General features: G+C 37.9%; 1 protein-coding gene across 4 annotated transcripts in view; it reads left to right on the top strand.

The window, feature by feature from the left end:
• Window positions 1-1719: 1719 nt before the first annotated feature.
• CFAP69 (cilia and flagella associated protein 69) overlaps window positions 1720-16675 on the top strand; it is a 28763-nt gene continuing 13807 nt past the window's right edge. The window contains exons 1-12 of one of the 4 annotated variants that reach the window (XM_068673912.1): window positions 1720-2443; window positions 3044-3100; window positions 4481-4546; window positions 5583-5692; window positions 7727-7803; window positions 9146-9244; window positions 12129-12278; window positions 12403-12580; window positions 13607-13730; window positions 15675-15723; window positions 15844-15965; window positions 16448-16664. In XM_068673912.1, the coding sequence (XP_068530013.1) occupies window positions 2198-2443; window positions 3044-3100; window positions 4481-4546; window positions 5583-5692; window positions 7727-7803; window positions 9146-9244; window positions 12129-12278; window positions 12403-12580; window positions 13607-13730; window positions 15675-15723; window positions 15844-15965; window positions 16448-16664 (1495 nt within the window). In that variant the 5' untranslated portion in view covers window positions 1720-2197. Of the gene's footprint in view, window positions 2444-2601; window positions 2870-3043; window positions 3101-4480; window positions 4547-5582; window positions 5693-7726; window positions 7804-9145; window positions 9245-12128; window positions 12279-12402; window positions 12581-13606; window positions 13731-15674; window positions 15724-15843; window positions 15966-16447; window positions 16665-16675 lie in introns of those variants that run through there. The other 3 variants (XM_068673909.1, XM_068673910.1, XM_068673911.1) reach the window with 3 other exon arrangements.

Genomic DNA, 16675 nt, shown 5'->3' on the forward strand with positions numbered 1-16675 from the left:
AAGAAGTCATGGAGTCAGCAGACTGATTCTTAAACTCTGATTTCTATGCTATAAGGAGCTTAGTGTCATACTTGATACACAGTATAGATGGCTTTGTAAAATGTACACATTCAGTACAGCCAAGCAAAGGTTTGGCTAGGGCAGAAGACCCACACAGCAGACTCACACCTAATTTGTAAAACAGCAAATGAAGAGTAGGAGAGGAACACTCAGCAAAGTCAGCAGGAGATTAATGGCAGACCTAGATACTGAACCTTGATCTTCCAATGCACAGCTGTGCCCTACATGTTTGACTACACAGTCCTGTAGTTTTATGTAATTCAACTTTACCTCAAGAATTAAAATTTACCGAAAGGTGTCTTCACAACACAAGAATCTGTCTTCAGTTAAAACAGAAATCTCAACATCGAGTCTACTTTTAAAATATATTTGTTAGCATTTGTAGGGCTTAGCAGCTAATATTTGTGAATTAATATTCTCAGAGGTAAGGTAATACAGCCTTCATGTCTTAAATATTATTTGTTCCCGGTGGAAGAGGTAGGTGTGATAAGAAACAATATAAACCAGTTGTTTGGGGCAGCAAACTAAAGTAAATATTTTCACAGTTGACTGCATCTTTTTGAGGATGGACGTTTGCCAGTTTGCCAAGGGCAGCAGAATCCCTGTAGTCAAACTTGCACAGTGTAGCTGCCACACAAATTTCTAAAAGCTTCATTTATGAAGAAGGTGCACAGTGAGCAAATGAACCTTTGCAGTATGATCTTTGGAACACTCAGGCAACAAATGGGATGTGACCTAAGCTTATAATTTACAGACTATGTTGCCCAATTTAGATGTTCAGATACATTCTCTATACAAGTTTTGAATGACATTTGTCAATCAAAACACAAGCAACAGCTTAAAATGACTTGAGCCACAATAAATGTAAATTTTATGAGCTTAAAATTCATGAGCTTGAAAACTGGTTTAATGTATACAACATCAGCAAGTATCTGGGCATGAAGCAAGAAAAAAAATGTAAATCAGTTTGTTCAGCACTAACTGCTTGCAAACCTCTAAGCATTATAATTATGATTATTCTCAAATAATAAACTAACCTCTACAAACACTGTGTCTGAAAATATACTCAAACAAGTATTTAAAAAGAACATGGAAGGCAGATAGTAAAATGGATAAAGGAATAAAGATACATGTACATGGATGGATGAAAAGCATCAGCCGGTAGCTCCGGGACTGGTTGTCACATTAGGTGAATGCACTATAGTGTACTACAGGTCCTGCCTTTGTATCACCTGTGTTGCTATGAATGCGACTCAGAAGGTTAAGGATGCCAACACCAAAGTGGTCAGAGCATTTTTCAAATTCAGGTACCATTCTGTCACTCAGAAGATCACCCAGTTCCAACCCCCTGCCATGGGCAGGGCCGCCTCCCACCAGACCAGGTTGCCCAAAGCCCCATCCAGCCTGGCCTTGGACACCTCCAGGGATGGGGCATCCACAGCTTCTCTGGGCAGCCTGTGCCAGGGCCTCACCACCCTCTGAGTGAAGAATTTCTTCCTTATATCTAATCTAAATCTAACGTCTTTTACCTTAAAGCCATAATCCCTTGTCCTGTCACCACACTCTCTGACAGAGTCCCTCTCCAGCATTCCTGTAGGCCTCCTTTAGGTACTGGCAGGCCACTGTAAGGTCTCCCCGGAGCCTTCTCGTCTCCAGGCTGAACAACCCCAGCGCCCTTGGCCTGTCTTCATAGGAGAGGTGCTCCAGCCTTCTGATCATCTTCATGGCCCTCCTCTGTACTCACTCAAACAGGTCCACATCCTTCTTACACTAATTAATTAATTAAAATTCATATTAATTAATATGAAATTCTCCAAAGAAATACCCAAATCCTACCAAGAGCAGCTGAACTGGGAATCTACCAGAACACCTGTGAGGACACCCAGTACGAGGCCATTGCCTTTTGCTGTTGCTATCTGGGGACACACAGCTCTCCTCCTCCAGGTGTATCAGCCCAGTGTGAAGGACGGGGCAATCCCAGACAGGTTGGAGTTGGTGGGCTCTGCCGTGCTCCCATCTGGGAGAGAGCATCTCAGAGCACTAACACATGCCTGTTTCATGGGGTACACACACACCTGTTTCATGGGGTACGCATATCCCATGGAAGCTATGAGCAAGCTGAAAATATTGTAACATTATGTTTAAGCTTCTGTCCACTTATGCTTCTGTCCCTTCTTTTATTATTTTCCAGGCATTAGTCACCCATGTTTTGTACCGGTCTGTGCAGAGAAAAAGAGTCTTTTCCCCCTTTTCTCTACAGTGCGGCTACCCCAGTGCCACAGTTTATCTAGAGAGGTGTCTCATCGTGAAACGTGTCATGACCAAAAATCGGGGATCTGCCAGCCGCTTCCCTCCAGCTGCCCAGCAAGAGTCTCTGCATTGTGTATGGACGGGGAAATGGTTTTCTCGCGGTCTAGGGCAGACTCTGGAGTGCCACTAGCGGTGGGGTGCACCACAGGGCACTCAGCAGCCGGGTTGTCCCCACAGCGGGTCCCGCTTCCCGCTGCAGGCTGCCGGAGCCCCGAGGTGCTCCAGCCCCAAACCGGCGTGGGTCGCCCACCGGCCGGGCCCCCACGGGCCTGGGCTCGGGCAGGCGGTGCCGCCCCGCTCCCATGGCAACAGCGCCGGTGCCGCGGGCGGGCGGCGGCAGCCGGGCTCCCCGTCCTCCATGTCCTCCCTGGCCGAGCCCCCCGCCTCACGGGCGCTGTCCCGCTCCCCGGCCCGCTCCCCAGCGCTGTCGCCGGCCCTCGGCCCCTCTCGCTGCGGCGGGGAGCGGCGCCAGGGAGCCCCGGACGGCGGAGGCAGCCAGGTGAGCCCCCGGGCGCGCTGCCCTCATGGCGGCCCGGGCTGGGAGCGGGGCTGGGCGCCGCAGGCAGACGGGCTCTGCCCGGCCTTGGGGCGTTCCCTGTTGCATCAGCGTGGCACTCGCAGGTTTTAAGGTTTAAGCACTTTTTAAGGTGAGTCTAACGTGGCTGTTTTCTAGGAGACGCGGTCAGCGGATCTGAATCATGCCATCAGGCTACTCGGAGATTCTGACTCCGTAAGTGAGATCTCGTTATTTCTGTTTCACCAGCTGTAATGGGCTCAAAACAAACAAACAAACAAACAAACACAATTGCAGTTGTATCTATCCCAAATAAAGCCAGCTGCCACTGGTGGCTGCGGCTCCAAAGCACGAAGCTGAAGTATTTGTACTCGTCTTTGAATGCTTTTTAAAAAGATGCCCTCTTTAATAGGAAATGACATCTAAGAATTGAGTTTTGTGGGTGTTTTTGTTTATTTGTTTTGTTAAATATCCCCGTATGTCCTCACATGGGCACTTTTCCAAGACAAGACAAAAGTGTGTGCATTTATAAGCTAGATGTGCAATCTTGCTCATCTGGGAGTTTTATAGTGCTGAAACCCAGAGCTGAAAAATGGAAATACATACAGACTTATTCAAAGTATGACAGGAATTTATCAAATTGCCCAAGTTAACTGCTAACACTTCTCCAGGGAGATGATTTTAAAGGAAGGATAACTATACAATGTTCAGTATTCAAGAACAAATACGACTTCCTAGCCACACAGGAGAGCAGTATCTCATGGACTTCCACAGACTAGTGTTTGTCTCCACAAGAAGATTTGGCAGACTAAATTCACTAAGCCATTAGTCACTTTTGATCTAGAAACTTAATAATTTATATTCTTAGGAATTGTTTAAACATACCGCCTTCTAGTATTTTGTCCTGCAGAGAAATAGAGAACTAGTTCATGTCTTTTTTCTTTTTTTATTCCTTCTGAATAAGGAACACTCAGAATAAGTTTACAGACTGAAGAAAAATACTCTGCATGATATTGTTTATTGCTCCTCTAGACAGCATAGAATATCTGATGAAATGCCCTCAGGATTCTGGGCTTGTAGATTCCTGAAACAACTTTCTGGCCTGCCTCAATTTGCAGTGCTCTTTCCCAGTGTGGAGGTGCTTGGGAGAGCTGGAATGAACACAGATACCCTTGGCACACCCTGCAATATCCTTATGTCAGTTGTTTTGCAGACTTTTTCCTAGTGGTCATAGAGCTTCACTCTAATAACCTCAGATCTACATTTTTACACATTTATGTCATGTGTAACATAGGTATGATTTTCTTTGCAAGTTCTCACAGAAACCCAAAGAATTTAGTAGAAAAAGAGCTCACACATTTGAAAAAAAAGATGGAGTTTTTAAAAGTCTCTTTAGTTACATTTCTAAGTACTGCACTCTTGTGGCTTGATCAAGGGGCTAATCCTCCTGCAGAGCACTTTCAGAATTTCATTTGCGTCTTGTGACTTTTTAATCTGATTTCTACTTTCATTAAAACTTAAAAGGGGACTAATATAATCATTTCATGTTCTAAAGCAAACTGCAATTAAAATCTGCTTTCTGTTTTCGTATTTAAGAGCAATTTGGAAGAAAAACAGTTGAAAGTTCTCAAGAAGGTAGTCAAGCGTTTTGAAAATGGGCTTGTATCCTTTTTGACACAGTAGAATTCTAAAGTTGTGGTGTGTTATTGTTATGAATGATAATATTTTGACTTTTCAGCAAACCACTTTTAGGTCTGCTATGCTTCCACATGGAGAGCAGTGATAGTCCACATGTTCTCATTATTGACCTTCTTATGCACACATAGCTGAGGTTGCTAGGTTAGCGAGATTCTTGGCTTCCAGATTTATTTGCTACAAAATTAAATAGAGGGATCTCACCTGTACTGTGGTTGGAGGTGTTCAAAACATAATTAGTGTACTTTCAACTCAGAATAGACATGCATAATAATTTTCATTACTTAAAAAGTAGAAGATGAAATAGCATTGACTTCCAATGAGTAGACGTTGTAAAGAAAAACAAAGGGTATTTTACCTGAAACATTTTTGTATTTACAGTAAAATTGAAAGAAGTAATGAGAAGTACTAGGGAAAATGTAGGTGTGTGGAAAGAGTGATTAATTTCATACATTTCAATTAATTGTCATAGTGATTTAAGCTATCACATTTCTTCTCAGTTGAGCTGTGGCTAAACTCTTAAAGACAGTTTCCTTGAGTAAGTGCATTGGTAGTAACTTGGAAGTCTCAGTGACCAGTTAGTTTCAATCTTGTGCCTCTAAATTAGATAATATGTGTTCAGATCCAAACTTTCAATCTTTAGTACCCCAATTTAGCCACTTAGGATTTAAATGCCTCAGGGCCGTTTCAGATAGAATTTAGAAAGGTAAATCTATCACTGTGATATAAAAGCTTTCCATCTCTTATTTTTTTGGTACTCAGTGCTGAACAACCAGTGAGTTCAGCTGATGAGAAAGCTAAATAAGAGCTGCAAGAGTTCTGCTTCCTTAAAAGTAAGTTTGCTTCTGAAGGCCTAAGTATAGATTCATACGCTTCGTTTTAGTCATCTGACTTTGACAGCATTGGCCTTGGTTGTATCTGTGGAGAATGATAACTACAGTTTTCAAGGTTTTCTTCTAATTTATAGCAATGCAATCTGATTTCCTTAACTTTAAATTAAAAGCCCCTTAAGGATTTAGCACAAATAATTGACATTCTTAACCTGTGTGCAGAAAAAGTAAATGAACAAGAAGCTTTCATCGAGCCTGTATGTGAACTTATTAAACTATGTGGGTAAGTATTTAAGCCCTTCTTTTAGAGATCTCAAACACTATTAATTAACATGTTCGTACATTTCTAAGGCAACTCACTGTATGGCACCTATATAGAAGGCATCTTTATCTGCAAGGCATCAGTTGTGTCATCCTTCCTTATTATGAACTGTTACCTTGAGTCCAATTTCTGTTGGCATGAAGGATCCAATTTAGGAATTGAGTATCTGTGCAGCCATGTATTACATCATGAAAAACTGTATTATAATTGGCTCCAGTGTGCTGGAAGCAAGATTCCCCAAGGTGTCTCATTGCCTAGAGTAACTTGTTCAGGGACTGCTGGCCCCAAGAGATTCAGCTGTTAAGTCTTGCTGAGGTGTGTTTTGCTGTTTCAAACAAGCTCTCTAAGTGAGTTTAAAATATTGACACTCTTCACCTGAAGGTAAACTTTATGAAATGACAAGCCATATTATATTGGAGAAGAGAAAGAATCATAACAGTTGGAGGATTTGGGATTTATAATTGCTTTACAAATGTATTGATTTTTTTTTTGCATCTTTTTTTTTTTCTGCATCTTTTTTTTCTTTTTGCATTGACATACTGTACTTTAAATTATTTGTAGAATAGAATTCAAGTGTTACACGTACTTGCCCATGGTTTTCTTCTTCTGAATAGATTAATAAAGTCACTTACGGGATTTTTGTAGCTATAGTTACTTGTGTATTTAATTATAATTGGTGAGAACAAGGAAGAGAAAAATTATGCCAGACAGTAAATTTGTAAGCCAGGTATTCAAATAGGATTTTACATTGCTTCATTTCAGCAGTTGGTTTTAATAAACATACAATTTCTGAGCTGAATCTTTTACTTTCTAGAGCAATTGTACTGCTTTCCTTTGCTGCCACACAGTGGAGAATGGGAAAGTACCTTATGAAGTTTGATTTTCTTCTGTGTGGCAGAAACGTGACAAAACTGAGAATGGGGATATAAAGTCAATAGAAGTAGTACTTGCATAGTGGTTCAGCAATTTTGGTTTATGCAATAAATATGTTTTGGAAGTTTGTGCCCTTGGGTTTAGCTTTAGTTTTTATATTATGGAAATTCTCCTACCATTCACTACTATTTCATATGACAAAGAGAAGCCTGTAACTAGAGGGAAGGGCTGTTATTTAAAAATTCCTTTCAGATACTAGAAGTCACATAGTAGAATTTTCCACTCTTTCATAACTACTGCTGTTTGCTGTCTTCTTCCCACTTTTTTTTTTCAATGTCTGTTTCTTTTTTTGTTTTCCCTTTTTATTCCATTGTTTGATCTCTCCTTTCTTTTTCTCTGGCTGTGTTTACAGAGGTAAACCAACCGGAAAGCTGTTTCTGCACTATGAGCAGCAGAGACCTTAGCATAACACAGCAATGTTTACTGTTAGAGAATTTTTAGTACTTACATGTTTATGCCGTATCTGAATGTTTTGCAAATGTTATTGGATATTTCTTAATATCCTGTTTTTAAAAATGCATGCGTAATTGGACTATTTGGAGTCTGTTCATTGGTTTTATTTTCATTCATTTCTAGAGATCTTATTCAGGGATTTGATCCTTTTTTCCATCTCTGCACATTCACAGTGAGACTCTGGAATAACATGATAGTGCCTCGGTTCTAGGAGTCCATCCTCCACACTGAAATGACATTTGCTTGTTCAGGGTTTTTCTTATTGTACAGAACATGAATTACAGTACATATTCACAGACAATGTGAATACTCTATTTGCCAAAATGTAACTGCCAGATTATGGAACTGAACTTTCAATGTTGTAGAATCAACATTGTAAAGATGTATTTTCCCTGGGAAAAGTCTTTATTTGCAAATATATATATAATATAATATATAATTATATATTATATAATTATTATATATAATTATATAATATAATTATATATATATAATATATATAATATATATATGTAAGAAGAGAAAATCTGTTGAGTTTTTCTGGTGCATTATTGGAGAGAGTATTCTTCTGCAGTGTTTCAAGTATTATTTTAATGTTTTTTTTTGTAGGTTACCATTTCAAAAAAAGAAATTATCAGATGAAGTAAGCTATTCTGTGACAGTTTCAAAATCCATTGCACAACTTGGTGAGTGTATACCGAGATGCCACAATGCCATCAATGTAATAAAATTAACTGTATCTTTATCATAGTTTTAATTGTTTGTTATTTCCCTAGTAAGTGCAAGTAATTTCTTTCAATTACTTGGTACTTTTTAGTATTTAGAACCTGTTCTTATTTTGCTGTGCAGCTCACCCAGAGATTATCTAGCAGTTACCTGTTTGCCAGTGTCAGAAGCTATGTGAGATCGTTTTAACAGCACAGCTGAAGAACTAAGCCTTTGTGTAGCCTGTTTGATTTCATTTCACTCTGGGAAACGTGTGTATTGCTATAAACACTGGGATAAGGGGAATATATTTCCTTCATGCTTCTTTGAATCCAAATGGAAGAAACAAGTGAGAAAATTATAACTCTTGCCTCCAAGCTTCAACATCTAAAAGCCTTAGATTTATCACTTACAAAGGCAAAATACAGCAAGCCAGTGTAGTGTCGTGCCTTACTAGGAGCATCTCGCATCTGAGCCATCGTCTTCTGTTACTCAGGAATCCATTGTAAGAGAGCTTTTGAGCAAAAGGTGTCTCAGTGTCACTGGATGTTGTACTACCAAAATATCTTAGGACCTTGCATGTGATATTTGTAATTTTCAAAGAAAAATGCTGCAAGTGCTATAGGTCAAAAACAATAGAGAATGGAGTACCATTGATCTGTTAGCTCACTTGTTGGAAAGATTTAAATAGAGGCGTAACACAATCAGCCTGTCACAAGTGGAAAAATATTATCCTTGAAATGGGTGAGAAAAAAGTAATTCTTAAAAGTCTTCATTATCACAGGCACAGGTAGGCGGCAGAATGGCCTCTCAGTTTCTGCTAGTTCCAGATTCTCTGTAGCCTGTCCAAAAAGACATTACAGTCTGAAAGATCATTTATATTATCCATGCTAGGCCCTGGTAGGTCTCAAAAGCTCTCTTCTTATCTTGTGGAAAAGGAAATCTTTCTGTGCTCCCATTTTGTCATATCGTGTCTGCTAGAAGAAGAGTGCCTGACATGGTTATAATGACAGCAGCCTCGTGTAGTAGCTTTGTGCTGAGAGTACCTTCTGGAATAACATCCAGTCTCCTATAAGAATCTGTAGACATAAAGAAGAGGAGGTCACTTTTTGATAAACTGTTTGCTACTCCTCCGAGACCGCTTTGTCCTATTGATTGTTAGAGTCCTTGTCCCTTGAGTGTTTTATAATCAATCTTCTCATGATGTAGAAAGATTTGTAAGGGGGTATGACCAAAGGAGACACTAAGTACTGTAATACAAGTGTTAGAATGAATTTCTAAAACAATTGTAAACTTTGTAATTTTTTTTCCTGTTTCTGATAGGTTATTTGATGAGGGTGCCAAGCTCTCAAGTTAGAATACAAATCTGTAAGTGTATAATTAGCTTTTACAAGGCGGAGCTACCGAGAAAACTACTCTCAGGTAAAGCACAATATTTATGAGTGTCAGAAGAAATCTGTTTAATAATCCTGGCTAGTTTGAAATGGCTTTTTAAATTGGATGATTTTTTCTGTATAACTATAGTTACTGTATCTCAAATATTAAATACATTGGTAGGTGTACAATTCAAATATTTTTATACACATAAGCACTCAAAATCTGAAATTATTTATCAATGTGCAATGAATTAATTGTACTTATGGGACTAGGATTAAATAGTATCCAGAAAACATGAAGCAGTCCCAGGTTCTCTGAAACATGGATAATAGAGGAACAAAGAATAATTAAGATCAGAGTTGAAAGAAAGGAAATATAATTTTCAATCGTGTGTGTGTGGCCTGGAGAGTAACAGCTCTGGTTTCACTCGTGTTGCTTTTGAGGAGATCTGCACCCATCTAAATTTGATCATATTCATGTTATATGGAAACATTTGAGCATAGGCTCTGAATAAATTATGGGACATATCTTTGGAGAAAGAAACTGATGATGTGGGCAGATGAGCTCAAGCATGATCCTGTGATACTATGGAAAGGCGTGCAAACTCTCAGAATCCACTAGTATTTATTCCTCTTAGAGGGGCACAAAATCACATGCTGCAAGACAATACTAGGCTTATAGACAGCCAAGCTACAGTTGAGCTTTGGCACAGTGTGGACTTAGAGCGCAGCTGAGGAAGCATGCTGGACTTTAATATGCTCCCTTGCTGTGTTCCTACAGTGTGGCATTAGCTCCTGTGCCCTCTTGCTAGTTTTTATTTATTTTTGGAGTCCTAAAGAAGCTGCTGCTACAACAGCCCTCACAAGATTCTGGAAATATAAAAATATATAGACTTGGTTTTCCCTTACAAGAGGGACTCCAAGTTCTACGAGCACTTACGTGTGCATTTAGTTGTATATATCTGTATAACATTCAATTACATTGTTGGAATGATTAATACTGAGAGATGGTATTCTGCAGCTTTAGAAAACAGGATGTGCTATCTCAAAAATAATAATTAAATATATGTGTATATATCTCAGTCTGATTTATTATTTTTTTTTATGAAATTCTTCATCTCTAAGTATATTTGAAATCATGCCAAAGTTTGGTCCTGCAAGATGCTGAGCGTTTGGGTCTGATGCAGCCAAATCCAAATCACCTTCTTAACTTCAAGCATCTAGGAAGCCTGCAACTCAAACAGTTATTACTTTCCTTGGTATTTTGCACCTCTGGGGGCTGATTTCGCAGTCATTCACAGGGTCTGAGTTATTACAGGCAGTTTCACCATTACAAGAGCTCACCATGGGACCCAGGATTGCTTGGAATAAAGGAGTCATGTAAGGTGTTTAAAAATAGTAACCACAGAAGAATTCTAATAAATCATATAAAGTTGTTGTTTTGCTGGAAAACATGAGTATAGAATAGGAACATAAGAATGACCATGTGAAGGTAAATAAACGTAGGATATGACAGAGCAGGTGATAAGAATGTAAGAAGAATGCAAGCAAACACACCATGATATTTTCTCACAGTATATTGTCCCATTTTCAAAGTCTGTTTTAGAGGATTCCTAAATTAGGATTTCTTTTATTCTTTCTTTTATTCTAAACCTTGATGGGTTTTATTCTTAACACACCTTGATCTCACCTCTTCTGTGAGATTTTCTAACTGTTTTCATATCTATTTACATCTCCACTATTCATACAGTTGTGAAAAAGTTGTTTTCACAAGTTAGCAATTGGAAAATACTTTCTTTCTATTTGTTTTAAATCTGTTGATTTTGAATGATATTATCTGGTATTCATCTTGTAAGCAACAGGAAAAAATATTCTTTATTGATCTTCTTTGTGCCATTTTTCATTTTATGTCTCTCCTATTCTCTCTTAATCACCTCTTTTCCAGGTCTAGAAGCCAGATCAGTTTGAACTTGTTAGTGTGTAAGCTTTTCAAAGCTTCTAATAGTACTTGTAGCAAAAACTTGCTACCTGTAGTTTTTTTTTTTTAAAGGTCTGCTCTGTCATTTGAGACGTGGGAGGCTGGAATTGCTAAGTCTACTAGATACTGGCATGCCAGGCACTGTCTCAGTGCTATTCTGTTTTATTTGCTGTACTTTTTAACAATTCTTAATATTTCCTTTGATCTTTTTACCATCCCCCAGAAACTGAGATGATGATTTCCTAGAGCAGTCCATAAAGTTTTATTACCTGTAAAATTATACCAATTTAGAACCCATGAGAGTTTATGCTTAATTAAAACTGCCTTTCATCACGTGCATTATTTGCATTTATCAGTTCTACATTTCTTATTATCTGCTATTTATATAAGCTATTTAAGATAAACTTTACATTCAGAAGTTAGCATATATAAATTTATTTTCTTGATGCTTTGCCTTCCTCCATAATTTAGTAATGAAATATGGATTTGCATTTGCATGGACAAAATGTCAAAACGGGTGCATCAGAAATTCAGGCTTTTAAATCAAAGGTTGGATTCGTGTATTTTAAGTAACATCATAATAGAAAGCATTAATTCTCTAGCGAATAGGCTATGGGAAATAACTAGGTCCTGCACATTGCATGACCTGAATAAGGAATTTCACCTAGTGAAGTATGCCTACTTCACTTTCACTTTGCTAATTCTAGAAAGCAATCTATGTGTTTATATAGCATTTTAGTCTTCCAGAGGGGTAAGTCTATTGGATACGGTTTAGGCACTATTAATACTCCTATATAAGAAAAGTAGCTCCTGTTTATTAGATTTTTTTTTTCCATTGGTTTTAAATCTAAGGAAATACGATACTCCCATCTTAATCTTTTTTGATAACAAATTTATGAGTAACCAAAATTCAGAATTTACGGCATTATAACTAAAGCTATTCTATGTGCAGGTTACCAGCCAACAAGCGCAAACTATAAGATTGAGATGGCTGAATTAGGAGGATTAGCAGAAACTTTTGTTTTATCTCTAGCAATAGTTGAAAATGAACTTACTGAGAAGTTGTGGGTACTCAAAGTTCTCCAGCATCTCTCCAGCTCTGGTTAGTACAAACAGTTCTTTCAACAATCTCACTACCTCTGATCTTAAATCATTTGTTCTCTGAACATACCTAAAACAATTAGTAACCTACATAGAATTAATTATTCAGATTTTCATGATTTCAGGAGTAAATTGCAGACACATGTTGAAGGCCCAAGCAGCCAGCAGACTCTGCTTGTATCTAAATGATGTTGATCCCTCAGGACAGCTGGTGTTCCGCTCATCAGAAATCCTATGGAACCTGTTAGAAAACACCTCAAAAGAAGAAGTCGTTAATCAGCTCAGTAGCTTGGAATGTGTACAGTAAGTACATTGAAGCATCTTATGTATTAGCATTTTGTTTTTGGAGACAACCAAAGCATTTCTGTTGTGTTGTATTTTGTTTTAAATAAATTGAGAGAAAATACAAAAGGGGAGTGAAGGTCTGCCATTAAGTCCTCATTAAGTTTTCAGTGTTGCACATCTGCTTCTCCAAAATTAAAGTACTGCAGAATCAGTCATTATAGCCAAGCAGCACATGATTTAGACCCCTTAAGCATCTGTTTCTGTTTCACTAAGTTAGATAACACTGTTGCCTATGAAATGCCAGGAAATTATATATGATAGGAGAAGTGCCTGCTGGGTAGCTTACAAACTCTGTGGTCAGAGTCCTTCTGAAAGCCCATCCAGTAAACTCTGAAAGTATTTCATTGTCAAACCTGACTTTATTCCATAAACCACTGTGATCTACCACCAGTTGTTTCTGTTACAGGGCAAGAGGGAGGTCGAGAGACCTGTGGTGTGGTGCATATGTGCAAGAGATATAGGCCGAACTTTTGCTTGATGAAAAACTAATGGCACCATTTTCAAGCTCATGTGTTAGGCCCAGTGGGTCAATATTACTGCACCATTGAAATGCATATAGTATAAAATTAGTAGGAAAGTGTGTGTTATGAAATACAAGGCTTAGTTCTTGATCATCTGCTGGGGTTGGTAGTGGGTTCTCCCTTAGTGAGTGTTTCCACTACTTGGTACTAGGCCACCTCTTCTCAATAATCATTCAACAGCAGCCAGTTCCTTGTTTGAGAAAATATTAATTTACTTTCAATTTATTCATTATAACACATACACTAGAAGATGTGGCTGGTATGTGGCTGGTATACATGCACCTTGCATGTATCCTTAAGTTGAATTTCAAGTAGTACACATAAGAATCCATGTCATAATATTTTTTTTTGCTGTTGAACCCTAAGGCTGTGAAAAGTAAGATGCTGAATGAGGATCCATAGAACTCGAGCTGTCTAAAATAAGAATATGAAGAGACTAAAATACCTTTCACTTTCTTTTAAGTGCATTGAAGGAAGTATTTGTAGACTTGCTCTTACATGGTTTCCGCCATTATGATCGTCAGCTAAGGAATGACCTCCTGGTGATTGCCACGTTAGTGGCTGAAAATCCTGCAGCTCCTATGATTGTAAGTATTCATAGTTAAGACTAATAAGTTTTCCTTTGATATTATGTGTTTAATATTTTTCCTTGTTAAGAAAGAGCTAAGCACAAATGGAACCTTAGGTCTGCTGAGCAGGAAACCACTTTCTACAATTCTACCTCAGAGAGATTTCAAATCCATGTCATTAGCCTGGAGCACTAGCATCAACCAACCTTATTTGGTACCTAGGAAATTAAGCTTACACTGTTCATGTGCAAAAGCAACATTAGCTCTTGCGTTCCTGTACAGATTCTCAGGTATGCCGTTCTGTTACAGTGAGTTTTGCACTAAATCTAATTTGTTGTTTGAAGATGTAAGAGTACAAGCTGTATTCAAATAGCACAAATTCATCTGAAGTACCTTTACCTTTACCTTTTGAAGGGTCCTTCAAAAATAAGCTCAGAAGCTCTAAGATGCTGAGAAGAGAATGAATTAGATCCACTTAATGAGGCACACGAATTCCATCTAAGACTAGGTCACCTAATGTAGTCCGTAATGCATTATCATGACTTGCCTAAAAAGTAGATGACTCATTCTTTTGTTATAGAGTGTTTGCATTCCAGAATTTTCATGAGGAATCTGCATACATGTAGAAGTTGACTTTTTATAACTGTTAATATTCTTTTACTGTCTTGTTTTACAGTTGAGGTTTAGAACTTTAAATGAAGTTGTAACATACGTATTGAATAATTAAGTAATCAAATTTTTGTTTATGTAGATCTATTGGTTGTTCAGGAATGGATTACTTTCAGGGAACTCATATATAAGCTTCAGTAGAAGTTTCCCAATTGGCTGTATTACCAAATAGATTTAATAGTCTGTAATTAAGATTACAGATTCTTCATTCATTTTTTCCATTTTATCACTAACCATTATGAAATGTCTGTTATACTATTGCAGCAACATGTCTGATATCTAAACATTCAAATTGTTTGTCTGGCTGCAGAAACAGGGTGTTTTTTCCTACAAGAAAAATAACCAGTGCACAGTATTTTAATTCCTTGTACTACAACGATGAAAAATTGTTTCAATGTAAGCAAAAACTTCCAGAGCTAGGTTGAATGTATTCAAGCCCAGCTTGTCCAGGATGCATTTAAGAAGCTGCTGCAAAATAAGAACAGCTTAATTCTGCATGGATGTCTGTGCTGTGTTCTGTGAGCTCTCCTCATGCTGGGAGCTGGTGGAAGGCTCTGTGGTGGCTCTTCCAGAGTGCAGAGTCCAAGCAATGTATTTTGTTGCTCAAGAAGAGCAGCATCCTGTTAACCATGTTTGCATGGCTTATAATCACCTCAGAAATAAAGCTCTTTTGCCTCTAGTGTGCTGTGTAGACAAGCCCTGTCCTTGGTCCTATTCATAATTTTATTAGATGTAACTGTCTTCCTAGCTGTCTAGGAGCTGTGAATTACAGGATTTTATTTTCTGAAATGCATCTTAGCAGCATTTTAGTATATAATATTTGTAATGCAAGTTGCTCATATGTGCTGTTTTCATATGCTTACTTGTAATGCACTGAAGTTGAATATAATAGTGTGCATAACTGAAGGCATGAGATTGTATGCACTGGTCACACTGATGTACAAACTTGCACATGCACAAAGGCATTTAAAAAAAAAGACTCTTACAGTACTGAGAATGCTGTTTTCTTGTGTGGTAGGTTACAATAGTGAATGCATGTGTTTGGGACTTCCCCATACAAGTTCAGACTTGTACTGAATGAGACATGGATTTAATTAATTGTACCCCTAGCACTGTATTTAGTATTGTACAGTGTCCAAATCGTTGATCTCCTCTTTGATAAAATTCTGTTTAGTCTGCCATAGGATACATTGTACTCTGTTCTGAAGAAAAAGTAAAACTAAAATTAAATTATCAGTTTTAATTTCACTATAATTTATTTTAATTAATGTATTTATTTTGAATTCCTATTAGGAAAGTGGATTTGCAACACTGTTAATAGTACTTGCAACATATACTGAAGGTAAGAGGTAATAATGCATAATTATTATGAAATTATAATACTTCTAGTGAATTTACTTCTATGAATTATAATACTTTTAGTGGAGATTTTGTTGTAACATATGTACTGTTTCCTTCGCAGTTAAAATTCCCAATCCCTTGTTAAAAGGTCTTAAACTTACTTTCTGTTATGAAGACTTTGAGATGAAAAAGTTGTTGTTTAATATTATAGGAATCTTATCTAAAGACCCGCGTGCTGTACAGGTGAGTTCTAACACAGTGGAAGATACAGTAAGCCAAAAAAAGAAAAAAAGAGTCAAAAGATTCACTATTTAGCTGTCCATCTAACAGTCCAGAAGATTTTAAATTAGTTCTTCTCTAAATCAAGAATTCAGAACCAGATACTACATGTACCAAACCGAGTTTTGCTGTTTGAAAGCAACGTACACTTTCTGCTTTTGAAAAGTTACAGACCTAAACCATGCTAAGAAAGCTAGCTGATGAATGACTGCAAAGCATTACTGAAATACAGGTGTAGAACGTAACAAAGTTTTACAAACCACAGACTTTGTGAATGCTACAGAATATGAACAGAGCTTGTCTGTACCTGTACCATTCCTGACATCTTTTCCCAATAAAAAATAATTTCTTAGTGTAGGACAGATAAAGTAGACTCATTGCTTTAGATTTTCCTTACTCACACGTGAAGCCTTTAAGCTGTATCTCTTTGTCTTTTGAATCTGCAGCTTCTCAGTGAAAATGATGTGATGCCAGCTTTGCTTTATTATGTAAAACCACATCAAAAGCCTGGATTTCATGACTGGTCTGCTTCCCAATATGAAGAATTACAGCTTCATGCAATTGCTATTCTGGCTTCAGTGGCTCCCTTTTTAGTTGATAAATATTTGTCCTGCCAAGCGAATACCCTTCTCCTTGTGTTTCTAGAATGGTGTATGGGTCAAGGTCAGTAGATG

Source organism: Anas acuta, chromosome 2, assembly GCF_963932015.1.
Source record: "Anas acuta chromosome 2, bAnaAcu1.1, whole genome shotgun sequence".
In the NCBI taxonomy this organism is placed as follows: domain Eukaryota; kingdom Metazoa; phylum Chordata; class Aves; order Anseriformes; family Anatidae; genus Anas; species Anas acuta.